Source organism: Melospiza georgiana, chromosome 5 (assembly GCF_028018845.1).
Source record: "Melospiza georgiana isolate bMelGeo1 chromosome 5, bMelGeo1.pri, whole genome shotgun sequence".
Classification (NCBI taxonomy): Eukaryota; Metazoa; Chordata; class Aves; order Passeriformes; family Passerellidae; genus Melospiza; species Melospiza georgiana.
The window spans coordinates 9,956,680-9,978,102 of record NC_080434.1 but is presented as its reverse complement, the minus strand read 5'-3'; the positions used below and the strand labels follow the sequence as shown (position 1 = coordinate 9,978,102).

At 35.4% G+C, this 21,423-nt stretch overlaps 1 protein-coding gene across 1 annotated transcript in view; it reads right to left on the bottom strand.

The window, feature by feature from the left end:
- The window catches only part of SPOCK3 (SPARC (osteonectin), cwcv and kazal like domains proteoglycan 3), a 160,333-nt gene that overhangs the window by 58,539 nt on the left and 80,371 nt on the right, over positions 1–21,423 (bottom strand). The window contains exon 5 of the mRNA XM_058024133.1: positions 2,906–3,032. Within this exon, the coding sequence (XP_057880116.1) occupies positions 2,906–3,032 (127 nt within the window). The remainder of the gene's footprint in view (positions 1–2,905; positions 3,033–21,423) is intronic.

Here is a 21,423-nt window from a genome sequence, read left to right as displayed (position 1 = left end):
CAATATTTTTGTTTCAACATTTTTGTTATGCTAGTAACAAATATCTTACACCTACCGCTTTTCTTTTACACTGACTTCATGAGACTAACTGTGAGCTGAGAAAACAGTAAACCTAACCTGGACTGCAAAAATGAAAGGGAAATAAAATATCCTTACCTGGCTCTGGAAAAGCTCAATTTAGGTGATAACTTTTCCTTCTAGATAATCCACATATCATATCATCTTTTTTTGCTTGCTCGATTTCCAAAGCAAAAAACATGTATGAAACAGCTGTAGTTACATAACTTAATTCAAGCATTTCATGGACTTGCCCTGAAAAGTAAGGATATACTCCCAAAAGAGCATCTATCTGACAAATTTCAACTGTCTGGCTGTGTTCTACAATACTATTACTATTTAATGACTTATTTTCTGAAAATGTATTATACAATTTTCCAGAGTCATTGATGAATGCTTTCTAAATACAAGAAAAGTGCTGTATAAACTCCTACTGGAGTTTGATGACATAATGAAACAAACTTTGCCTGGAGTACAGGAACACAAATATTTGTCTTTAGTCAATTTTTAAACACACTGCACTTGAAAATAACTTAGCAAGGACCTCTGTTTTGATGCAACTGGCTGCACAGAACACAAAAGCCTCATATCACTGACAATAAATAAAAATAAATATTTATAGGCTAATATAGATATTCTCTGGCAATTAAAGTTTTTAGCATTTTTATTCTGTAAGCTGAGATTTGAAATCTACCATTACAAGGCAGTGGAAGAAAAAAGTACAGCCCAAAATATCTCTGATGGTAATGTCACTTCTGCATTGTTTGCATGCAAGGGATATTGAGGTTGGATAACAGGTACTGCAGCACTGACAATGCACTGGAATGGGAGCACAGTGTGCCTATTTAGCCCACTCATTCCTCATCATTCCCTTGGAACAGCTGCACCTTTAACACATGAACTGATTTAAAAATATCTGCATCTCATCAATATTTATAGACTTTTGTACATCTACTCCAGACCAGACCATGAGAGGCCAGAAAAGTCACTTCTACCTACAGAGCTATTTAGAACACAGCATTCCTATATGGTAAAATAGGAAATAAACAATGAGATTAAAGTGGGGTGATCTTTGTATTGCATTAGCAAGAACACAGGGAGAGATTGCAATAAATGAAGTACACAGTACTCAAAAAATAAAAAGGTTGCTCATCCAGTATTAACTATATTAACTGTATTATATCTGTGTGCAGCCTGGACTTAAGACTTAGACTGCCTGAACTTTTGAACAGCAAGGCAAAGTAAATACTGAAGGATAGCATCACCCAATGTCTAGTATGAGGCCAGCACACTTATAGGTCATAAAAAAACATAGGCAAGAGATTAGTTAATGAAAATCAGAACACTTTTCAAATTTCTAAATAAAGTCATAGTGTCAATGAAAGCAAGTATATTTCAGCTATGCCAAAGACTCCAGAATTCATTTGTAGGGCCTCAGATAAGCTGGTGTAAGCATTAGAAGTTTTTTAATTGCTTCTTGTTAAGGAAAGCCAGGGTTCTAGACCAAATCCCTATAATTAAAAATTTAAGTTAGTAGGGAAAACATTTTCTAATGTAAGATTTAGGATAAAAGTCTGAGTATTGTCAGGGTTTAGGTTTTACCACCAGTTAAATCTGACATTTTTAGTTTATCAAGAATAAAATATCTTTGGAGAAAATACTTGGTGTTCAATCCAACACCCAGTCCCTCCTGGAAATTAATTCTTTTTTGTAAACTTCACACGTGACTACAAATGTGTAAACTTCAGATGTGATTATTTAAAAAACAAAAAAAATACGCAAACTCTAAAAATATTTAGATACTAGGAAATATCCTTAAAGTATTTTGTTTCAAATGCAATACACAATTTTTTCTTCATAACTAACAAGCACAGAGCTTTTGTATCTTCATCAATTTAATCTATTATTATACTTCTCTTGAAGCACTGGATATTATCTACTAATGAAACAATTTGTTAGTGTAAGGACACAGTGTCAGTAAAACAGAATACAGTAGCTCCTTTCACACTACTGAACTACGTGCTGGTTCTGAGAAAAATGGGTTTATCAAGAGCCCACACTTTTTTCTATTAAACAAGACTCAGTTGTAAATATTGGCTGAGCATTCTTCTGTTCAAAGTTTTAATGAGCAATGCTAAATAAATTAACCTGTTTTCAGCATTATGAAGCCCCTCTATCTCACAATTTCACCTCTGCACTGTAATCCAGGATTTTCTGACTTTAGCAGGAGCAACACAAAATATTTAATCCAAACAAGACTGGGTAAACTGATGGTAACATTTAAAATTATCATTTTATCTCTAAATATATATGAGAGAAAAGACAGGAAAGTAAGGATTAGAAAAGGAAGATTTGATTATGATCTTAAGACTCATAATACACTGTTGCAAGGAAAGATACCCAACAATCCTTTACATTATTACAATTTTTTTCTGGCTATGTTACATCTATGCCTAAGTACCTGGAATTTGAAGCACACCTCCAATGCTCAACTGGAAAAATCTGACTTAACAAGCCTATTCTACCACCCAACACTTTTTTGCTCACTCAAACCCTGCCAATGGTGTCCTGTCACACAGCAGAGCACTCAAGGTGCTCTGTTACATTGTGGAACACTCCTACACTCTGCTGCTCCAGGTATTACTGGTATATGATGCTTAGGGTTTGTTACCATTTCGCTTTTACATCATGCAAAATACTGGAATTCCTGTAGGTTGCATTCTGTAACATATATTTTAGCCAAAACAAATAAATACTGGTTTGTGTTACAATACGTTATTTTATTTTCCAAGAGATGGAATTGCGTGGAACAATGAAAGATTAATTCAGTTCTTTATTCAATTCTTACCTGAGAAGAATATGTGTGACCATCTGATCCACAAACAGGATTGGTATAAACTACTGGACACTGCTTGCAGTTTGATGAAATGGGACCACCCCTCCACTGTTTATGGCCTAAACCAGCCTCTTTCATACTGTAAGTAAACAAAAAGTATGTAATTCTGATAAGCAGTATTGAAAACAGAACACATTCAGGGTACTTTAATGAGCCTTTACAAACAGTAAGCCATACATACTTTGAACCATAAAGTTTTCTTTTACCTAAAGGGTTGCCAATGTCTTTGGCATAAACTTCTTCACCTTTGTACTTTAACTCACTGTAGTGATACTTGATGCCTGCATATTATTTCACTAAGACATATGAGCAAAAAAAGATAATTAAGATTATGCTTTGGGGACTGTTACACTTATTGATCAGTGAATGTTGGAACTATGTGACACTTACTCTTTTTCTTATTAAACAGTATGAATAGAACTATTGTATCCATACTTGTATTTTAGGAGGCAACATTTAGGTTTTAGAGAACTGTGCCATAAATACTTCTAGAGAAGCAGGGAGGGGGTCCTACTGTTTGCCCCACTTGGAACAGCCTTTCACTGTCTATAATTTGCAAAATTCAGTCAACATTCAATATATAGTCCAAAGAGAAAAAAACAAGTTAATCCATTGGAGCACAGAATCTGTCTACACAATCATATATGTGTATCCTCACATAAACACATACAGAGCTAGATGGATTATTTCAATTTAGGAAGGGGCTATGCTGAGTCAGAATAAAAGTCTAAAATAGGTTACTGATGCTTCTTCACAATACTTTTATAGCTTTCAGTTTGTGTTACATGGCCATCTTCAGACAGGCATGCTTTTTCTCTGTAGCTTTCAATTAATTCCTATCCATTAATTTTTCCTTTTATTTTTCAACTGTGAAAGCATTTAGCAGCCACTGTATCATGAAACAGCTCCTTTATGATCTAAAAATATATGAAGAAGTTACTTCTTGCATATAAATAAAAAAAAAAAACAAACAGCAGCACATTATTTTTATACTGTTTTTTTTTTTTTTTTCCTTGGGATCTTAATGAGGAACCTAAAATTGATTACACTTAGAACACAGCAATGACTTATCAGGACACACACAAATATCCAAACTTATAAAATCTCAAATTAAACATTCTTTCATGGAGCAGAACTCTCAGAGAACTCCATCTCTTTCACCTACAAATAATCAAGAAGTATTTTGCTAGTAGTGAATCATTGTTTGAAAAGAACTTGTGTGGAGTAATAAAAAGAAACATGAGACAACTCCTCATCCTCTGGTTTTATAATGAGCAGAGTAAAAGGCTAAAAGCACACACCTAACAGTAAACTGGTGATGACAAAAACTAAAAGTCCATTTCCAAGCCATGCTAATGTTTATGTGAATAATTTTAGCTGTAAATGTGGTCTTTTAGAAAAAAAATTCAGGAATCAAAGAAGTTTGCACTCAGGTTATGCTGTTTAATGACATTTTGAACTGCACAAATTTTTTACAGTGTACACAGGAAGCTGAGATGCTGCACACAGAAGGTGTCAGTTACTATTAAAAAAACAGAAATAGATTCAGTTCTATGTAGCATAATGAATAATAAAATATCAATACAGGAAGTTTTTATGTCCACCAGGAAGCACTAAAAAGGAAACAATTCTAATGACCTTAATGAACAAATAACAATCCTTTCTGATGAGTTGCACAACTTGAAGACAAAGCAAAAATCATCTCATTTCTATTATAGCAAAAAAAAGGAGAAACTGTGTCTTTGATTATTAACAATATATAGTAATAATTAGACTATTACTGCTCCTTTCACTTGACTGAGAGCTTTCCAATCATTCACATGAGCTCCAGCATCATTAGATTATACAGATGGCTGCATCTTTCTCTAACTTCTTGCTACTTTTATAGCTCACAATTATCCAGAACTGCCCCAGTAGCCTGAGGCTACTGACAGGACCAGCATCCCAACTATCAACCTGATGCAATTTCTGTTTATCACAGATATAGTAACTTTAAAACACAAATAAATTGCAGAAGTTCCAGACATCAACCGAGAGAAGCTCATTGACATGAGCAAAAAAGAGTCTGGAAGCAGAATTTGTGCAACACACAAGGGGACTTGGTGTAGATGCCTAAAATAAACCAAAGAAAACAGTGGTGCTTAGTGTTTTAGTACATATACACACTTGTGCACACTCTTAATGAAGACAAGACAAGACAGAAAAAGGAAAAAATGCCCTCCTTTTAGATGAAGATAAGTAAAATCACCTGAAGGAAAAGAGGTGTCTCAGAAAGTATCACAGGGATGATGGGAACTAGAACAAGCTCAGATGGCAGAAATTGCAGTTCTGTGATGAGCAGAGAGGTATGAAGGAAAAAAAAATATTTTATATAGTCAGATAAATGACCTTCCTCAACCAACCTGTGCTTTGTTAGACTTTTAAATGCAAACTGTTCCAGGGCACTCATTTAAGCTGAAGAATATCAAATTTTCTCTTTTACACAGAACTCCTCTGAGACCTTCAGCAGATCACTGTTACCAAAACTGGCTTCTATATAACTAATAATATTTTTGTAAACAACACACAAATCTGTATTTTTCAAAAACTGTAATGAAAGGCACAATGAGAAAGAAATTACAAGAAATTATACTTTGAAGGTATCAATCCAGAGACCCGGTCATGGGAATGGTTTGTATGGATAGCTATTTAAAGCTTTAGCACAAGGATGCTGGAAATGACTGTATTATCAAAGCTGCTGAACAGCTATTTTTGACTGTCAGTCACTGAAAGAAAAACATGAAAAGTCAATTTAAAATATTTTTAATGCTAGTTATGGTAGACACATGCATTTCATAAAATACCCGAATAATGCATTTTACTTATGTACTTAAACTTTTCCTTTTATCATTATGTGATTACATCAGATTTGTTTCTGCAGACTATTCCTTTTAACCAGGTGTTGGGAGTTATGTTTTTTACAGCTAGGCAATGATCACACATATAATAATGAACACACACACATTGACATGGAAATAACTGAGAAAATAGTATGACGATAAAAATTGTCTTGAGATGTGATCACTGATGTATGTCAACAATATCCTGAAATAGGTACAAAACTGTAACACATAGCATTAGTTATTACTTATGTGAGTTATGTAAATAAAGCAATATATATTTACATTTTAAAATGTTAATACATGGAAAAAATAGCAAACAAGGCAGTTATTTCACTTTAATAAATCACTTGTTTCTTCCTTGTATTTATTATAATTCAATATGCAAGAAGACCCAGATCACTGCAACTTGAAGCTAATAAAATTTTGTCATTTAATTTTGCAATTCTACTGCAATCACTATAAATGCTCTTGCACTTGTTAGTCTGTTGTCACATTAAACATATGATGTAATGAGAAAATCAACCTCTTCCACCAAAAATTTCCTGAAAAGTCTTTCGTACCTGTCTCATAACAAAATAACTATTACTGAATGCAAGCTCCACCTTATCTGATATTGTTGACACCTAAAGGGTAAAATTAAATATATGGGCCTAATTTACCAGCAATGCTTCTGATTGCATTAATTTGCATACACCAAACTGTGCATGCCTGCCTAGAAACATAATTAGCCAATCTGCCCAATTAGTCTGGCCTATGTACCTGTTTGCATACATAAACTTGCCTTCCTGTATACACAGTGATTGTGCCTGCAAATACTTTGAGAATACTTAATGTAACCTGTTTAAAATTTAGCTTCGAGCAACTCTTTGGCAACATTATTATTTAATAATATCTATATAATGTATGAGTGCCCAATTGAATTGAAAAATGGTATTTTATAGCTAGATTTGATACTCTTCAAACATATTTTTCCAAAACTGGTTGAAAAAAGTCTGAGTTACTAAAACTAATCTTTGACAGAATACTTGCAATTCTCCTCTGATAACTACATTCGCATCTTTAGGAGATTTTAGAGTTATCCCAATTTAGAGATTCTGTCTGATTATGTTTTGCCATGGCCTTTGGGGGACACAATCAGGCTGGGTAAGATTAACATAATCAGAAAAGCCACTTGTATCATAAAATCTAAATTGCTTTCTTTAGAGTTGCCTGAATTTCCTTCAAAGCTGCCTTTTCATGTTGAAGCCTTTTGGAAGAAAACCATAGTTGTCAATATACTACTAAGATGTTCCATTCAAATGTCAAAAACCTCTCGATTCATTACTGCCAGTATTTTTGAATATTTTATTTTCACTTGTTTCTTTACTTTGCACTACTCCTAAAAAATAGAAGAAAATTCCATCTGAATAAACATCAAAAACAACTGAATTAAACTGAGATAATCAGAACAAAAATTAGCAAGATTAATGTGGAAATCAAAATAAAACATTTTAGCAATTTACAAATTAACATTGCTGGTAAGACATTTGCATTTATTGAGAACCAATCTCAGTGTAGACTGAATGAGTTAGCAAGTGTACTATTTTCACAAGACAAAAATGCAAATACTGCACCCCAAGACAGAAATCATAGGATCATAGAACATTTTAGGTTTGAAGGAACAAACCTTAAAGATACTTTGATTCCAATCCCCCTGCCATGGCCAGGGACAGCTTCCCTAGAGCAGGTTGCTCAGAGCCCTATCCAGCCTGGCCTTGAACATTGCCAGAGATGGGAAATCCACAACTGCTCTGGGCAACCTGTTCCAGTGCCTCAGTACCCTCACAGTGAAGAATTCTTTGCTAGTAAATAACCTAAACCTTCTATTTTTCAGTCCCATCACTAAATGCCCTTGTAGACAGTCCCTCTCCAGATCCCTTGCAGGCCCTCTCTAGGGGGTACTACAAGGTCTCCCCAGAGCCTTCTCTTCTCTGGGCTGAACAACTCCCACCTCTCTCAGCCTGTCCCTACTGGAGAGGTGCTCCAGCCCTCTGAGTATCTGTGCAGCCCTCCTCTGAATCTGCTCCATCCCATCCACATCCTTCCTGTGCTGGAAGCCCCACATCTGGGTGTAGCACTCCATGTGGGGTCTAAGAAGAACAGAGTGGAGGAGGAGGATCACCTCCCTCAACCACTGGCCATGCAGCTTTGGATGCAGCCCAGGACACATCTGGATTTCTGGGCTGAGAGTGCACATTGCCAGCTCATGCTCAGCATCTCTGCTTGCATTGATTTTGAGGGTTGCCTCGACCCAGGTGCAGCACCTTGCACTTGGCCTTGTTAAATCTTATGACATTCCCATGGGCCCACTTCTGGAGTTTGTCCAGGACCCTCAGGATGGCACCCTGTCCTTGAGGAGTGCCAACAGCACCACACAGCTTAGTGTCATCTGCAAGCTTACTGGGACCCATTCAGGGGGAATTTCCTGTCCAACATTATTCATGGATAGGCATACTGCAGATCTGACATAGTTCCATCCATTTCCTATATATTTAACTAGTAAAGATTATATACCTATAGCTGAAGCAGATTTTGCTTAGCAAATGCCAGAGAGGCATTTGCTGTATATAAGAGAAGCAATCCTGTATATAAGAGACCTTGTTTTCTGTCACAGAAACCATGCACTCAGATTTTTCTAAAGACAGAGATGCAAGTTGACCCTTAATATCTGTAATAACTATCACAATACCTGTTTAAATTAGCAGATCAATAAAATTACACCAAGAGAAACAACTGAGGCACATTTTCATAAACAAGACCTAGATAACAGGACTATTAAACAAATTAGCATTTACCATTTTTACCACACATCTTCATTTGCTGTATCATTTCTATGAATGTTTTGCCTTTTATTCCTACCTACTTTACAAATCCCACTTGGAAGTCCTGAGCTACAGAAGCTGCCAAAATTTCAGACCCACCCTCTAAAGGTAAGAGTTGAGCATAAACCATATCCCAGTGTCTCTCAGAAATCTAGGCATGCTGGCCAATGAAGCAGCAAAGCACACTCCATCAGCCCACAAATATCTGCAGTTCAGACCATGAGAACAGGGAAAAATGGCATGGATTTCCCAGTTAACTCGAAGCTGAGTGAGTTAGCCTTCCTTCCTCGTAAGGACTGAGGTTTTAATATGGCATGGATAAATAACCTTGGCACACACTACTGAGGAAACTACTAAATTGTGAGCACCAGGTATCAGAAATTAAGTAGTGTGGAACTATGCAATGTAAGAAAGGTAAAACTGCAGACAGAACAAAGATTGTTGAAAAAGGTCAGTCAGGAGTGGCAGGAAAACAAACCACAGACGTGACAAGTCATAAAATCACAAAAGCAAAACCAGAGACAGAAGTTCAAACAACACTGAGGATCAGTCCATATAAATGAGCCATGGAAGTCAACACGTTATATTTGAACTGTCTGGCCAGCAAAGACCCACTGAGGATCTGGAAAGAGGTGGAGAGCATCATCAGTAGAATCTAACAGCAAATTAGTCCCAGCTAGATATTGTGCCCAGTGAGCAATAAATAATTTTATACTTTTAGGTAGCATGTATCAGCCTACAGAGCCCTTGTGCCCTGTAAAAACTACTTGAATAAAGTGGTCCAGAAAGCAAAGATTACAAAAAGAGCTTCACAAGTTAAGTATAGGTTGGAAGGAAACCTTGGATGAAGCAGATACTTGCACATGGCAGAATGATCCAACTATCACAGGATGTCTAATTTGGCTCTTCAGCACAGTTATTTTGGCCTCCAACATAGGAGTTGGAGAGCAGTAAAGTTACAGAGAAAGGTCTTCCAATTATTTTGATACTGTATGAAAATGTATCATCATTTAAATGATAAACATGTTTCCTTTACTAGATACTGCTTTCACATATTAGAGTTCAAACAAAACTACCATTGACTTCATAATTTTTAAGCTTATCAACTCACCTACTGTCTTCTCCTAATTCAAGATTTTAGAGGACTTCCTGTACTTCATATAAGAATTGATCTGAATATGACTTCCCTTTCAGTGGATATACTCATTCAACAGATGGTAAGAAACTAAGGATCTCCTAACTTAGAAAGTTACTTAAGTGTTACTATTTTTTTAAAGGCTTTATTTTAATATATAAAATCTTACACATTCTATGACATATCTCAATAATAACCAATAGTTAAAATTTTCACAAATCAAACTGATGGAAATAAAATTGCACAGATTTCTATAACTTCAGTGACTACATGGGATGCTCACAATTTTAAGTCATTCCAGAACTGCAGCCTCAAAAAATTTAATACACATTTTAATTGATATAACATATAAGTAGTATTATAAAAGAAATTGAGATTCATACACACACACACCCCACTTTGGTAAAGCAATTATGTATTATTTTAGAAAGATATTTAATGGTGTATATTAACTTATGAACTCAGACTTCACCTTTTGATCACCAAGATATGCAAATTTCTTTTATAAGTGCTTTTCATGCTAATCTAAGTGCCTGACCTTGTAATAATGCAGTTTTAATAATTTCTTAGAGATATTTATTACCTTTTCCCAGAACTGCTTTCATTTTATAAAGCCAAAAGAATTAATGAACACATTTCAAACCTATTATTTTCTACTTTGCAAAGACAGAACATTATATAGATTTTGTGTGTGTACTCGGCCTTGCAGAGTTTACCTCTTTGAATATAAATACATTCACTATGTAATCCTTCTACTGGAAAAAGACATCAATTTGTGTGCCAAAGGAAAGCAGACATTTTTCAATATTTTCTAAAACAGGTAACATAGAAGCAAAAGTAATCTCTTCTTTTACACATTATTTAATAAAGCAGAAACCTTTTTTTATGACAGCAAATAGTTCTCTTTAGTCAAGAGATGTAATTTTAATAACTATGTCTAATGACCAGTCTATGGTATCACATGTTAAATTCTTAGTAGTTTGCTGAACAGGAATACAAAATTCCCTAGTAGTAAGAAAAGTGTAATAATTTCATTTAATTATCATCACTTAAATGGGGTTCCTATGTATCAGCATGCTCAGCAATTGCAAAACAGCAAGGTAAGGTAATGATTTAACTTTTTCAATGATTATATATCTATTATTGAGAGAGAATTCAAAGTTATTAATTCAGAATCTGTTTTGCATAATGTGATGTTTTCTGTTACCTGCATTTGATAGCCCAATTAAAGGCACAGTTGTCATTAGAGAGCATCTTAATGCTTCTGATTTGTAAAAAAATGAGTGACTAAAAATAATTTAAACATAAAAAGCAAATTTAAATAAATGAAACAGTCAAATAACTAATAATCACTTCTTCAACCCAAGGTAGACAAATAGTAACAATATTTTGATTAATATTACTATAAGGATGTCTATTCCTACAACACTCACTATTTTATGCTGAATTACAGAAAACTTTTCACTAGAAAATCGTTACTTCTCCTATTGGCTCAAAACATTGGCTGCCACAAAAATGTTCCTTCACCACTATAAGAATAAATTGATATTCCACTCATCAGATTCAGAACTCTGCAGAGGGATTCCCATTCAATCTATCTTTCTCATTGCCTGGCAGTGCAAGTTGCACCCCTGCTGCCCACGCTCACAGCTCCTTTTTCCCTCATGCAGGATCAGTCACAGTGTCTGCTTAAAAATAAAGACAGAAAAGAAGGAAGAAAAACCAATTTACAAGCATCACAGCAATCAATATCTGAAAGAAGGATTTCCATTTTCTACCCTTAATATTACCAACACATATCTGCTTGGTCAATGACTTAAATTTATCTTTTCTATACAAAACTCTTTAGGTAGGATTACAGGTAGAAAATATCAGTCATTGATCAATTTCAAAAGAATATGTCTGGGGATTTTTCTTTCTGAAGAGCAAGTATAGAAGGCAAGTAAAGAAACATACTTTTTGAACCAAAACAGAAAAACTTAAGCAGAGACATAAGTAACTATATGTCTCTCCAGATTGTATTTAACAATTCTGAGCTCCTCATTACACCTGTGAGGAATAATAAGCTACTTCTACAATAATACATTCAAAGTATTCATGTTCAGGGATCTGAATATCCCTTAAATGCATAAGTTACTCAGGGTGGCTTCACACAAAACCTTGCAGCCATTCATTTTAACAAATGTTCTTTGCTCTTTAGCACAGCTTTAGAGCAAGTGATACTTCCCTGCTCCCCAACTCTGCTTCAGCTTTTATTGTACAGTACTTAAGTCCATTCGTCAGTGTGTCCATCTGTGTGGTTGATGCTGCACCCACCACCTACAGCTCAGCTTCTTAAACCTGCCAGGTTTAATTCATTGTTCTCTCCTCCTCCAGAAGCAGCACACCTCATTTGCTTAAACAGTAAAAGTGGGATTTTTTTTTTACTTTAAACTGCTATATTACAGACACTGGGTGAGATAATTGTACCTACCTACCCTGGACACGCACTTACATTAAACAACTTTGAACTGGACTCATACTCTATCTAAATCAAGAATAATTCTGCTAAACAAGAAAACCACAAACAGATATAATAGACCTTTTTACGTATTATTGACTGCCTGGTGCTGAGGAGCAACACAGGGGCACGTAGGAATAGGACAAGGGGCAATATCTTTACACTGAAAGAAGTTAGGTTTAGATCAGATACAGAAAGAAATTCCTCACTATGAGGGTGGTGAGGCACTGGAACAGGCTGCCCAGAGAAGCTGTGGATGGCCTTTCCCTGGAAGTGTTCAAGGCCATGCTGGATGAGGCTTCAAGAAACATGGTCTAGTGGAAGATGTTCCTGTCCATTGCAGGGAGGGTTTACTACCTGATTTTAAGTGTCCTTCCAAACCAAACCATTCTATGAACAAGGCTTGAAATAGGTCAGCTGTCTTGATAATTCTAGTGCTGGGATTTTTTGCCCTTAATTCTACAGCCAAAATAATTTCAAAAACATAAAGATAATAACATATCTGTGGTTACAGGTTGTAAGACACAGCACACACGTACAGAAAATTGTGTTATGCAATAGTGCTCAGGATTAAAAGTACCATCTATATGGTATTTAAATTAAAACTAAAGAACTAGTTATCTCAAACTAGTTATGCTGTTGTGGTTACCCTAGGTCACTTCTGACAAAGGCTGTGATGTTTTCAGATGGTGTTGTTAATCAGGTGCTAAAGAGTGCTGTTTTACAGTTCATGAGCTTTTAAGAGAAATATCTGTGTCTGTTAATCAGTACCTCATAAAAGTTCTGTATTCTGGCACTGGTTAATAGCTATGGCATGTCTTTGAAAGAGAGAATTCCTTTAGATCATGTAGACAACTGTCAGCTTACTGTACTGTAATCTTCCAAGTGCTCCTTAGATGGAAGGAAGAGCACCTATCAGCACCGACTTTCTCACTCCTACAGAGGGAGAGGAAAGGAGAAAAAAACAAACAAAAAAGAGACAGAAAGGCTTTTCAGATTGATATTATCTTTTCTGCCAGCATGATGTCTTCTGAGTTTAAGAACTATGTCTGATAACATCAGAAATGGGAAGATAGAGCTGACAAGCTTTCATCATGTAGAGGTCTGCTCGGATAAAACATATAGCAACAAGTACATAGTAAGATGATAAAAGAGCAAAAATAGGTTGTCAAACAATCAGCCATGGAAGATCATCTGCTGCAATATACTAACTTATTCTATTGATATTCTTTTATATTGAAAGAACATAAAACTTTTCCTTTTTCTTTTTCTCCTTGCTTACCACTGAAGGCTAAGTTAAGGTCAGGAGTGCTTCTCCTCAGACCTCACACAGCTAGCTCAGGGCAGAGCCTGCCTGGGCAGTGACATCCATGCATGACACAAAGTCCAAACCCTCAGTAAGCACCATTTCTATTACACACACACTGTGCAACAGGTCTGTGCACTGTGGTCACCCGTACTGCCAAATATGCAGAAATTCACTGAATGAGTATCAAAATCTGCATTGATAAACTTCATGGGAGAAGAGGGCAAAACTCTGATAAAATATAAAACTTACTTCAACAAAGCATTGCACCAGCTAAATGCACTAAAAGAAACAGCAACATCTGCACAGTTTCCATTTTGGCTGCATAGTGCTTGTGTTTGCCCTTGTTCTTCAAAACTTGACCATATTTTGCAACAAGACTGATGTTCCCTAAATGCTAGTTTTAATTTGTAATACTCTTTTACCTCTGATCCAAGGATCATCAACAGTGACTCTCACTGGGGGAAAAAATCCCTTCTCAATTAGTAAGCAATTTAGCATTTTTTATATATTGCAAGGAATGATTTTTACAGCATGAAAATATTCAAATTTTAAAGAATACATAGTTTGTTTTACTTATTAATCTGCTTTTGTCATAGATATATTATACCCACAGAGATAGGTACAGTTATTGCTCTATTGGAAATAAACCAAACAGTTTAAAACAAAACTTTGCTACTTTCATTGCCATCTATAAATGAAGGTATTTTTAAAACATAAAAGATTATTCATGCTATTGCTCAAGGCAAGAAAATCAAAGATATTTAAAGTGTGAGGTTTTCTAGTCTGATAATTTGCACATACAAATAGATCATTTTACATATGGAAATTTAATACAAACCAGACATATCCATGATGAAATATGTGTGCCAGAACATCAATGAAAAAAAATTGTCAATAATACTGCCAAAAGTAGTTTTAATAACTACTGTAATGTTATTTCACATTATTTAGCCTAGCATGACATAAGTTCTCTTTTATTATTTATGTTGGCATTACATTTCCCCTTATGCCTGTAAGAAAAAACAAACTCAACTTGATTCCATAAAATAATCTGATAGGCAAACAACTGGGCATTACTGACTTCCTAGTGGCAGAAAAAAGTTATGTTCCAATTTTAATACCTTTTCCTTTTCTATTAATGTTCATAAATATCAGCAGTAGAGACTCTTCCTTACTTTTTCTTTCTTCCTTCCTCAATTACTCTAATGTGGGTCCCATAAAACAGTACCTACAGGATAATACGTAATCTATTTCTTCTCCATCCAAGCCACCATAAAGCATCTCTTACTGGATATGAATGCATAAATAATAAGCCATGCTGAGTGAAAACACTAGGTACTGTGATGAAGAAAAGTAATATAGAAAAATGGAGAAGAGTTATTTGAAGAGAGAGAAAAACAGTAGACACAACTACAACAAGAATGCTAAAAGAGAAATTCTTAAATAAACAAAAGCATGTTACAAAAGCCAAAACAGCAATAATCAATATTTCTGGGATGGTAACACAAAGGGAACTGTGGTTCAGCTTTCATGATGTCTTCTTTCTGCAGCACACAAAAATTTGGAAAATTCTCTGAGTATTTCAAAAACTATTTCCAACTGTTCAGAAAAACTGAAAAATCAGGTACCTAAGGCTTCACCTTCTCCTTTGCTTAATTACTTCTAGAGGGTCTACATTTTCATACAATTGGGGCCCTTGCTGGTGCCTCAGCTGGACACCCCTGGTACTCTGCATACACAATATTGATCCTGATTCAGCTGCCTGATTTCCTCTTCACAGTCATGACTCCACAAAACAAAAAATTCACCACTCAGCCTCATGGCTGAACACACTTCCAAATACTCTGCTTTAGAAGAGCAACCACAAATTCAGCTTTGAAATCCCAAAATCACAATGCAGTAAGAGTGATAAAAAATGCTGTGGTTACATGGAAAAAGGAAAAAATAATCTATTGAGAGACGAAAAATGGAAATAGATATTTTCTGCCCCCACTGTGGGGCAAATAAAAGAATTTAATCATTTTCTTGGGAAATCATCTGTTTGCAGAAAAAGATTCTTTTTTTGTTTTAAAAATCCTGAGAGCAGACAGTGTACTTTTCCAGTGGCATTTTTCCTTCCCTACTTCATAATTTAGCTCAACTTTTATTTTTATTGCAGTCTTTATAGGTTCAGGCATCTATAAATAACTGTCTTTTGATATCTACATTACTTTGGTAAGACAGTAAATTGTGGACCCTAATTGGACTTGTATCCAGTATGCTGATCAAATACAGAACCTCCTTGTAGAAAGCAGCTGGAAAGGAACAGCTAAAAGGAACACATAAAAGGACCTTAGGAGTAAAGTGACCAGAGGCAAAATTTACAACTCTGTTGTGAAGAACAGGTGTGCCATGTGCCAGAAAAGTCAGTTGTCTTACCTGCATTCCAGCTTAGAGCACTGCTCTAGCTCTTCACATCCACGTTTCTCAACCTTCCTTCTAACCACAATGCAGACCAAGACCTTGGTGGCAGCAGTGTCTTTCAAAATTAAATAGGTTCTTAAAATTTGTTTGGAATCTGCTGCCTCATGTAGTCTCCCCTTCATTATGAGAGTAAATTAAAGTAACTGAGCAATGATTACAGAAATAAAATCCTGTCAGTCATTCTGACTAATAAGTGCTAAGTTAAGTGCCCATTTTCCAGTGTCTTCATCCAGACATCCCTTTAGGTCTTTGATCCTATTCTCAACAGCTCCGAAGTGTTTCTATTTCTGGCATGTGCCATTTATCAAGGTGACCATAGATAACAGGACTATTAAACAAATTGTGACACCTTACTCAAGATGATTTCTTAACATTTATAGACTATCCTCTTCTCCATTCTTTACAAATTTCTGTTGTTTGCTTTTATAAGTACTGCATCTGCATAAGTCTCCAAGTGCTTCATAATGAGCCTTTGTGTTTGCTTCTCAGTTGAATATATAAACAATTACTGATCCTACCAGAAATTACCCTGTTTTTCAATTTGAAGATAGGAGAGGTGAATTAGAGCATGACAAAAATATTGCAGTGTAGGTAAAAAACCTCCAGCATTTGTACATTGAAGTAAATGATTATAAGATGTTATATAACTTCTAGATGTCATTGTACATCTGGAATACGAAAGAAATTCACTTTTCTAGACATCTCAAATGCATACAAAAAAGCGCTGAAGTTGTCCTAAAAGTGTTACTATTGTGAGTTCTCTGTGGAAGAACTGTATGGGTAGAAAGCTCAATAGTACAAAGGTCTTCAGTGTTCACTGTAACAGTGAATAAGGGAATAGCAAGCCCTCACCTCCCACTATATATCATAAAATGAACATGTATGTTCATTTTATGATATCTAAGAGCATAAAGAGGATCTTGGCTGTACCTTCACACCTTTTAGAGACTCAAGTAACATATTCCAAGTATGCAAAATCAATTGCTGGTAACCTCAGGATATCACTTTTCTGTAGTCTTATAATTATCACCCTAATCCCCAGCTTAAATTTCCTCTCAGACAATTTTTTATCTTATTTGCTTCTACCTTGCCCCAATGAGTTTGGGGTTAAAGAGGAGATAATGTCTGGGGTTATCTTTAGAAAGAAGACCCAACAGAAAAAGCTCGGAACATTGTGTTTAATTTAGGGATCAAAATCTCAGCTTTCATAAGTATGCAAACCCTTGTACTACAAACATCTATTGACAATGAATGTGCAAATGGTGAAGGGAAAGGCAAGGGGAATGCATTCTTCAAGATGTGCAAATGTTTTCAGTAACATTTAGGTGCCCAGATCTTCAGCTGATGAAGAAATGAAGTAATCCCTAAATTACAATAATTATCTAAAACGTTGACACATATGAAACTCTCTGACAAGAAAAAGCCCACGTAGGTATATTTCTCTATGAAACATCTTTCCCACAGGCATTATTTCTAAGAATCAAAAGGTTGTATTTTACAACAGTTGTTATTTTAGACTCTGAACTAAAATAATCTACAATTAAGGAAGAAAGAATAGTAATTAGAAAGCAGAACAGAAAAATTATGTCTCATACACAGTCATGCTCAAAACCATGAAGAATTAAATAATTTTAAATCACAGCGAAAAAGTTAAGTATTGATGAATACATATTCTCCAAGATGATAATTTTGGATGGCTTGATCCATAGGTGCTATGCAGCAGTTCAGCAGTCTCTTAATCTTTCTACCCCATTATTAGTGGAGAAAAGTTGTCCTGAACACAGGAGAGAATCGATGCTTCTTTTTCTGTGTAATTTTGTTAGTTTGGTTTGGGGTGGTTTTGTTTGTTTGCTTTTTATTGCTTTATGGAGCAGTCTAGGAATTGCAAGTCTGTCCACTGGGAAAGTGATACACTGTAAGCATTGTTGCTATTGCATCCACAACTTCAGGCAACACTCAGTCTAAAAAATTAGGATACATTCTGAATGTTTTGTGCTTTTGCAGTCTGGTAAAAAACCGCACTCTACTACTATAAGATACTTACATAAATTTTACCCCCAAAGTGTACCTGTGCCTGAATGTTCAAATGTACCACTGAAGGTCTGTATTTGAAAAAAGCATCTCTCAGAGGAACTGAACCAGAACATGCTGGAGTCACAGCTACTCCGAGTTCAGGTTTCCTCAGGTGTAATCTCTTCTTTGCCTCCCTCAGGAGTTCTGTTTAGACAGAATTTGAGTATTTCTTTGAGATTTCTGGACAGAATCTACAGTGTCACACATCATGTGGATAGTCTGTGCATGTACAATAAACCCAAAACAACTCTTGAAACCACTGGCTAGATAGTGTCTGAATGAAGGCAGCGGATCCCAATGATTTAGGATGCTTTAAATCCAGCCTTAACTGTACTGTGATTGTAAGAATTTCTCTTCATTATTATTATTATTATTATTGCTACTACTAATACAGATGCATAGGCATTTCAGAAAAAGTATTTGCATGGTGTAAGCATCCCTGTATACAGATTTTGGCATAAAATGAAAAAAAAAAAAAAAGGATACTTTTTTTAGGTTTTAAGTATCTAATATAAAAGACATAGCAGCCAGTGGCAAAAGCCACACACCTAAGTAAAATACTTCTGTTCTCCTGTAGCAGGCAACAGCATTTTGTAAAACAAACCTGTTTCAGACAATCTGGACACGTGAAAAGGGTTTTGCCATTTGACTTTAAACAAAAGATAAAAATATGCCAGACACAAAACTCCCTTATATAATTGACCATGTCACAAACACGAACATTTTGAGACTCCTCACATGCTCTTACCATGCTGAGTTTTCTTCTAAAAGCAGTAATACAATTTACTGTAAAGTAGCAATATATGCACATCACTCAATGATGACAAACACCTCCAGCTACTACACTTAATGTATTTCTCAACATTGGAAACCTTAAATGTATTGTTTTACATAAATGGAAATTAGTACAATGATTTCTATTCCCTGAACACTACTCCTGCTTGGTTTCACACACTATCCTTTTCCCACCACTGGTGCATAAGCAAAACAACAGATGTATTCAGAGCCTATCTCCACAACTTATGAACCATAACTTTCATGTAAAATGAAATGCATAAAAACTGATGCTAGGTTGTAATAAAAGCACCTCATTATAACCAAAATAAAAATTTTAAACATGTAAAAGAACCCCTCATATACAAGCATCCTGAAATTCTACTGTGTTGCATTATCCAGTATTAGAGCATTTCAGTAATGCTGGAAAAAAAATAAAGAAACAAAAAAAACCCAAACCCCTGAACACACAAGCCATGAAGAAACTCCAAATTAGGCATGCATTAACTGATTACAAATGTTTGCATCAGCTATTTTAGAATTGATAATATTTTCTAATTAAGTACACTGAAAGCTGATTCTGACAGCTAATAGTTAAGGGTAGAGAAGTAATTTAAAAGCACTGCCTTCATCATTCTTCCTAATATTTTTTTAAATGCCATCTTTTTAAGTAGATTTTGAGGAATACTGTAAGGAAAAAGGTCATTTTAAAACAACACAACAAAAGCTGACACACTATTTTTTACAAACAGGACAGTACATTAACATCCCCCATTACTAGTCAAAATTGTACACTAGCAACAAAGCTTTCCTAGATAGTCAGATTTCCTAGTCACATTCTTTCCTGTTATCTTGTTTATGAACAGAAGTTTTCTAACCTGCTGCTTCTTAGGAGATGGTACAACTGAGTGTGCCTTCAGCCCCCAACAGCAAGACAGAAAGAAACATAGCAAGCTGAAATCCATTTTCCTGAAAAAAAAAATCCAACCCTAATTTATAATCTCACTGCAGAATTTCTCAGTAGAACTCTCCTGATCACTAAAAAAAAAAAAAAAAAATCTTCATGTGCACTGATTACACAGTGTACTCTCTCACTCCTACAGGCAACTGAGAATCTGAACAAGCTTCTTGCTAGAGCAGGTAGAAAATGAGTAGGCCCAGGACTTACTAAATTAACTGAAGTCCATATGATATAATCTAGCATAGAGCTCCACAATTTCCTTAAAAAAATCCTGTCATGGCTTTTTGAATGGGGAAAGTATAGTGTGGACAACATCTGCTCTTCTAACAAACAGAATACAAAGGCTCTGTTTAAGTCTGTTTTATTTAAAGTCTGTTTCACATACTAAAAAAACACCAAACCCCAAATATTAAAAAAATTAATATTTTTGATTTTTATAGACAAAGTTTGAGAAGGCCAGGGGTTGGACAAGTTTCTTTTTTCTATTAGGACAGCAATTTTTGAATTTTGAAGCTGTACAGCAAGAAGTATAAATACTGCATGGCTGAGTAACAACCTTAATAAATAGTAATGCTGATACAGACAACAATGATCCTGCAATATACAATGCAATCGACACAGAAGTCTTCCACTAGTGTTAGCAAAAGCTCCACAGACAGAGAAAAGGAATTCCGTGAGATGATCCTGTTTTCCTCTAGCTGTGTACCCATAACTCCTACTAACACAAATGGAGGGAACACAAGCTCACCAAGGAATTAACAGGCTTCTACAGCACATGCAGAAGGTAGGATGCACAGTGTCAGTCGCCTCCTTTCCTCCCCAATGCAATGAAATGGAGAGCAAAAAAAGAAGCTTCATTTTCTCACTTTAATAAATTAAATTGCATAGCATATAAAAACCTCCAACATATTCAAATTTCACCTCCCTTAAGCACAAAGTCCAAATTATTTTCTCAGCAAGTTCAATGAAGCTACAGCTAAGCAAATTTCCTTCTCAGTACTTTGTAGAGTGCAAGTATGATCACAATGGCATAGTTACACAATAATTGGTCTAATCAAAGCTATATAATGTTAGTATTGTGAATGAAGTAGTGTTGCTCATTAGCCTATTACAAAAGAATTACTGTAAATTCAGCCTACGTGCAGCATCACTTCCTGTGCAAACAAACACAGATAATGCAGCAGGCTTGAAACACTGCCAAGCTGGCAGACTGGCAGCACAAATTATGCAAAGAACCAGAAAGCCTTCAGTAGATTCAATAGAGCTTGGAGGATAAGAATGATTAAGTGTTTCTGTGTACAACTACAAATCACAGTAATGAATCAGACTAAAATTTCCAATAAGGGACTTAACTGCACCAGCTGGCCTTCTTCAGCAGCATTATAATGTGAAATGATGACATCCTAAATAGTGGTGTTTGCAACTTTCACAAAATCTGCCCAAAGCAAGTCCCCTGTTTTCCTTCAGTTTTTTTAGTTTGTTTGTTTTGTTGGGTTTTTCTTTTTAAATAAT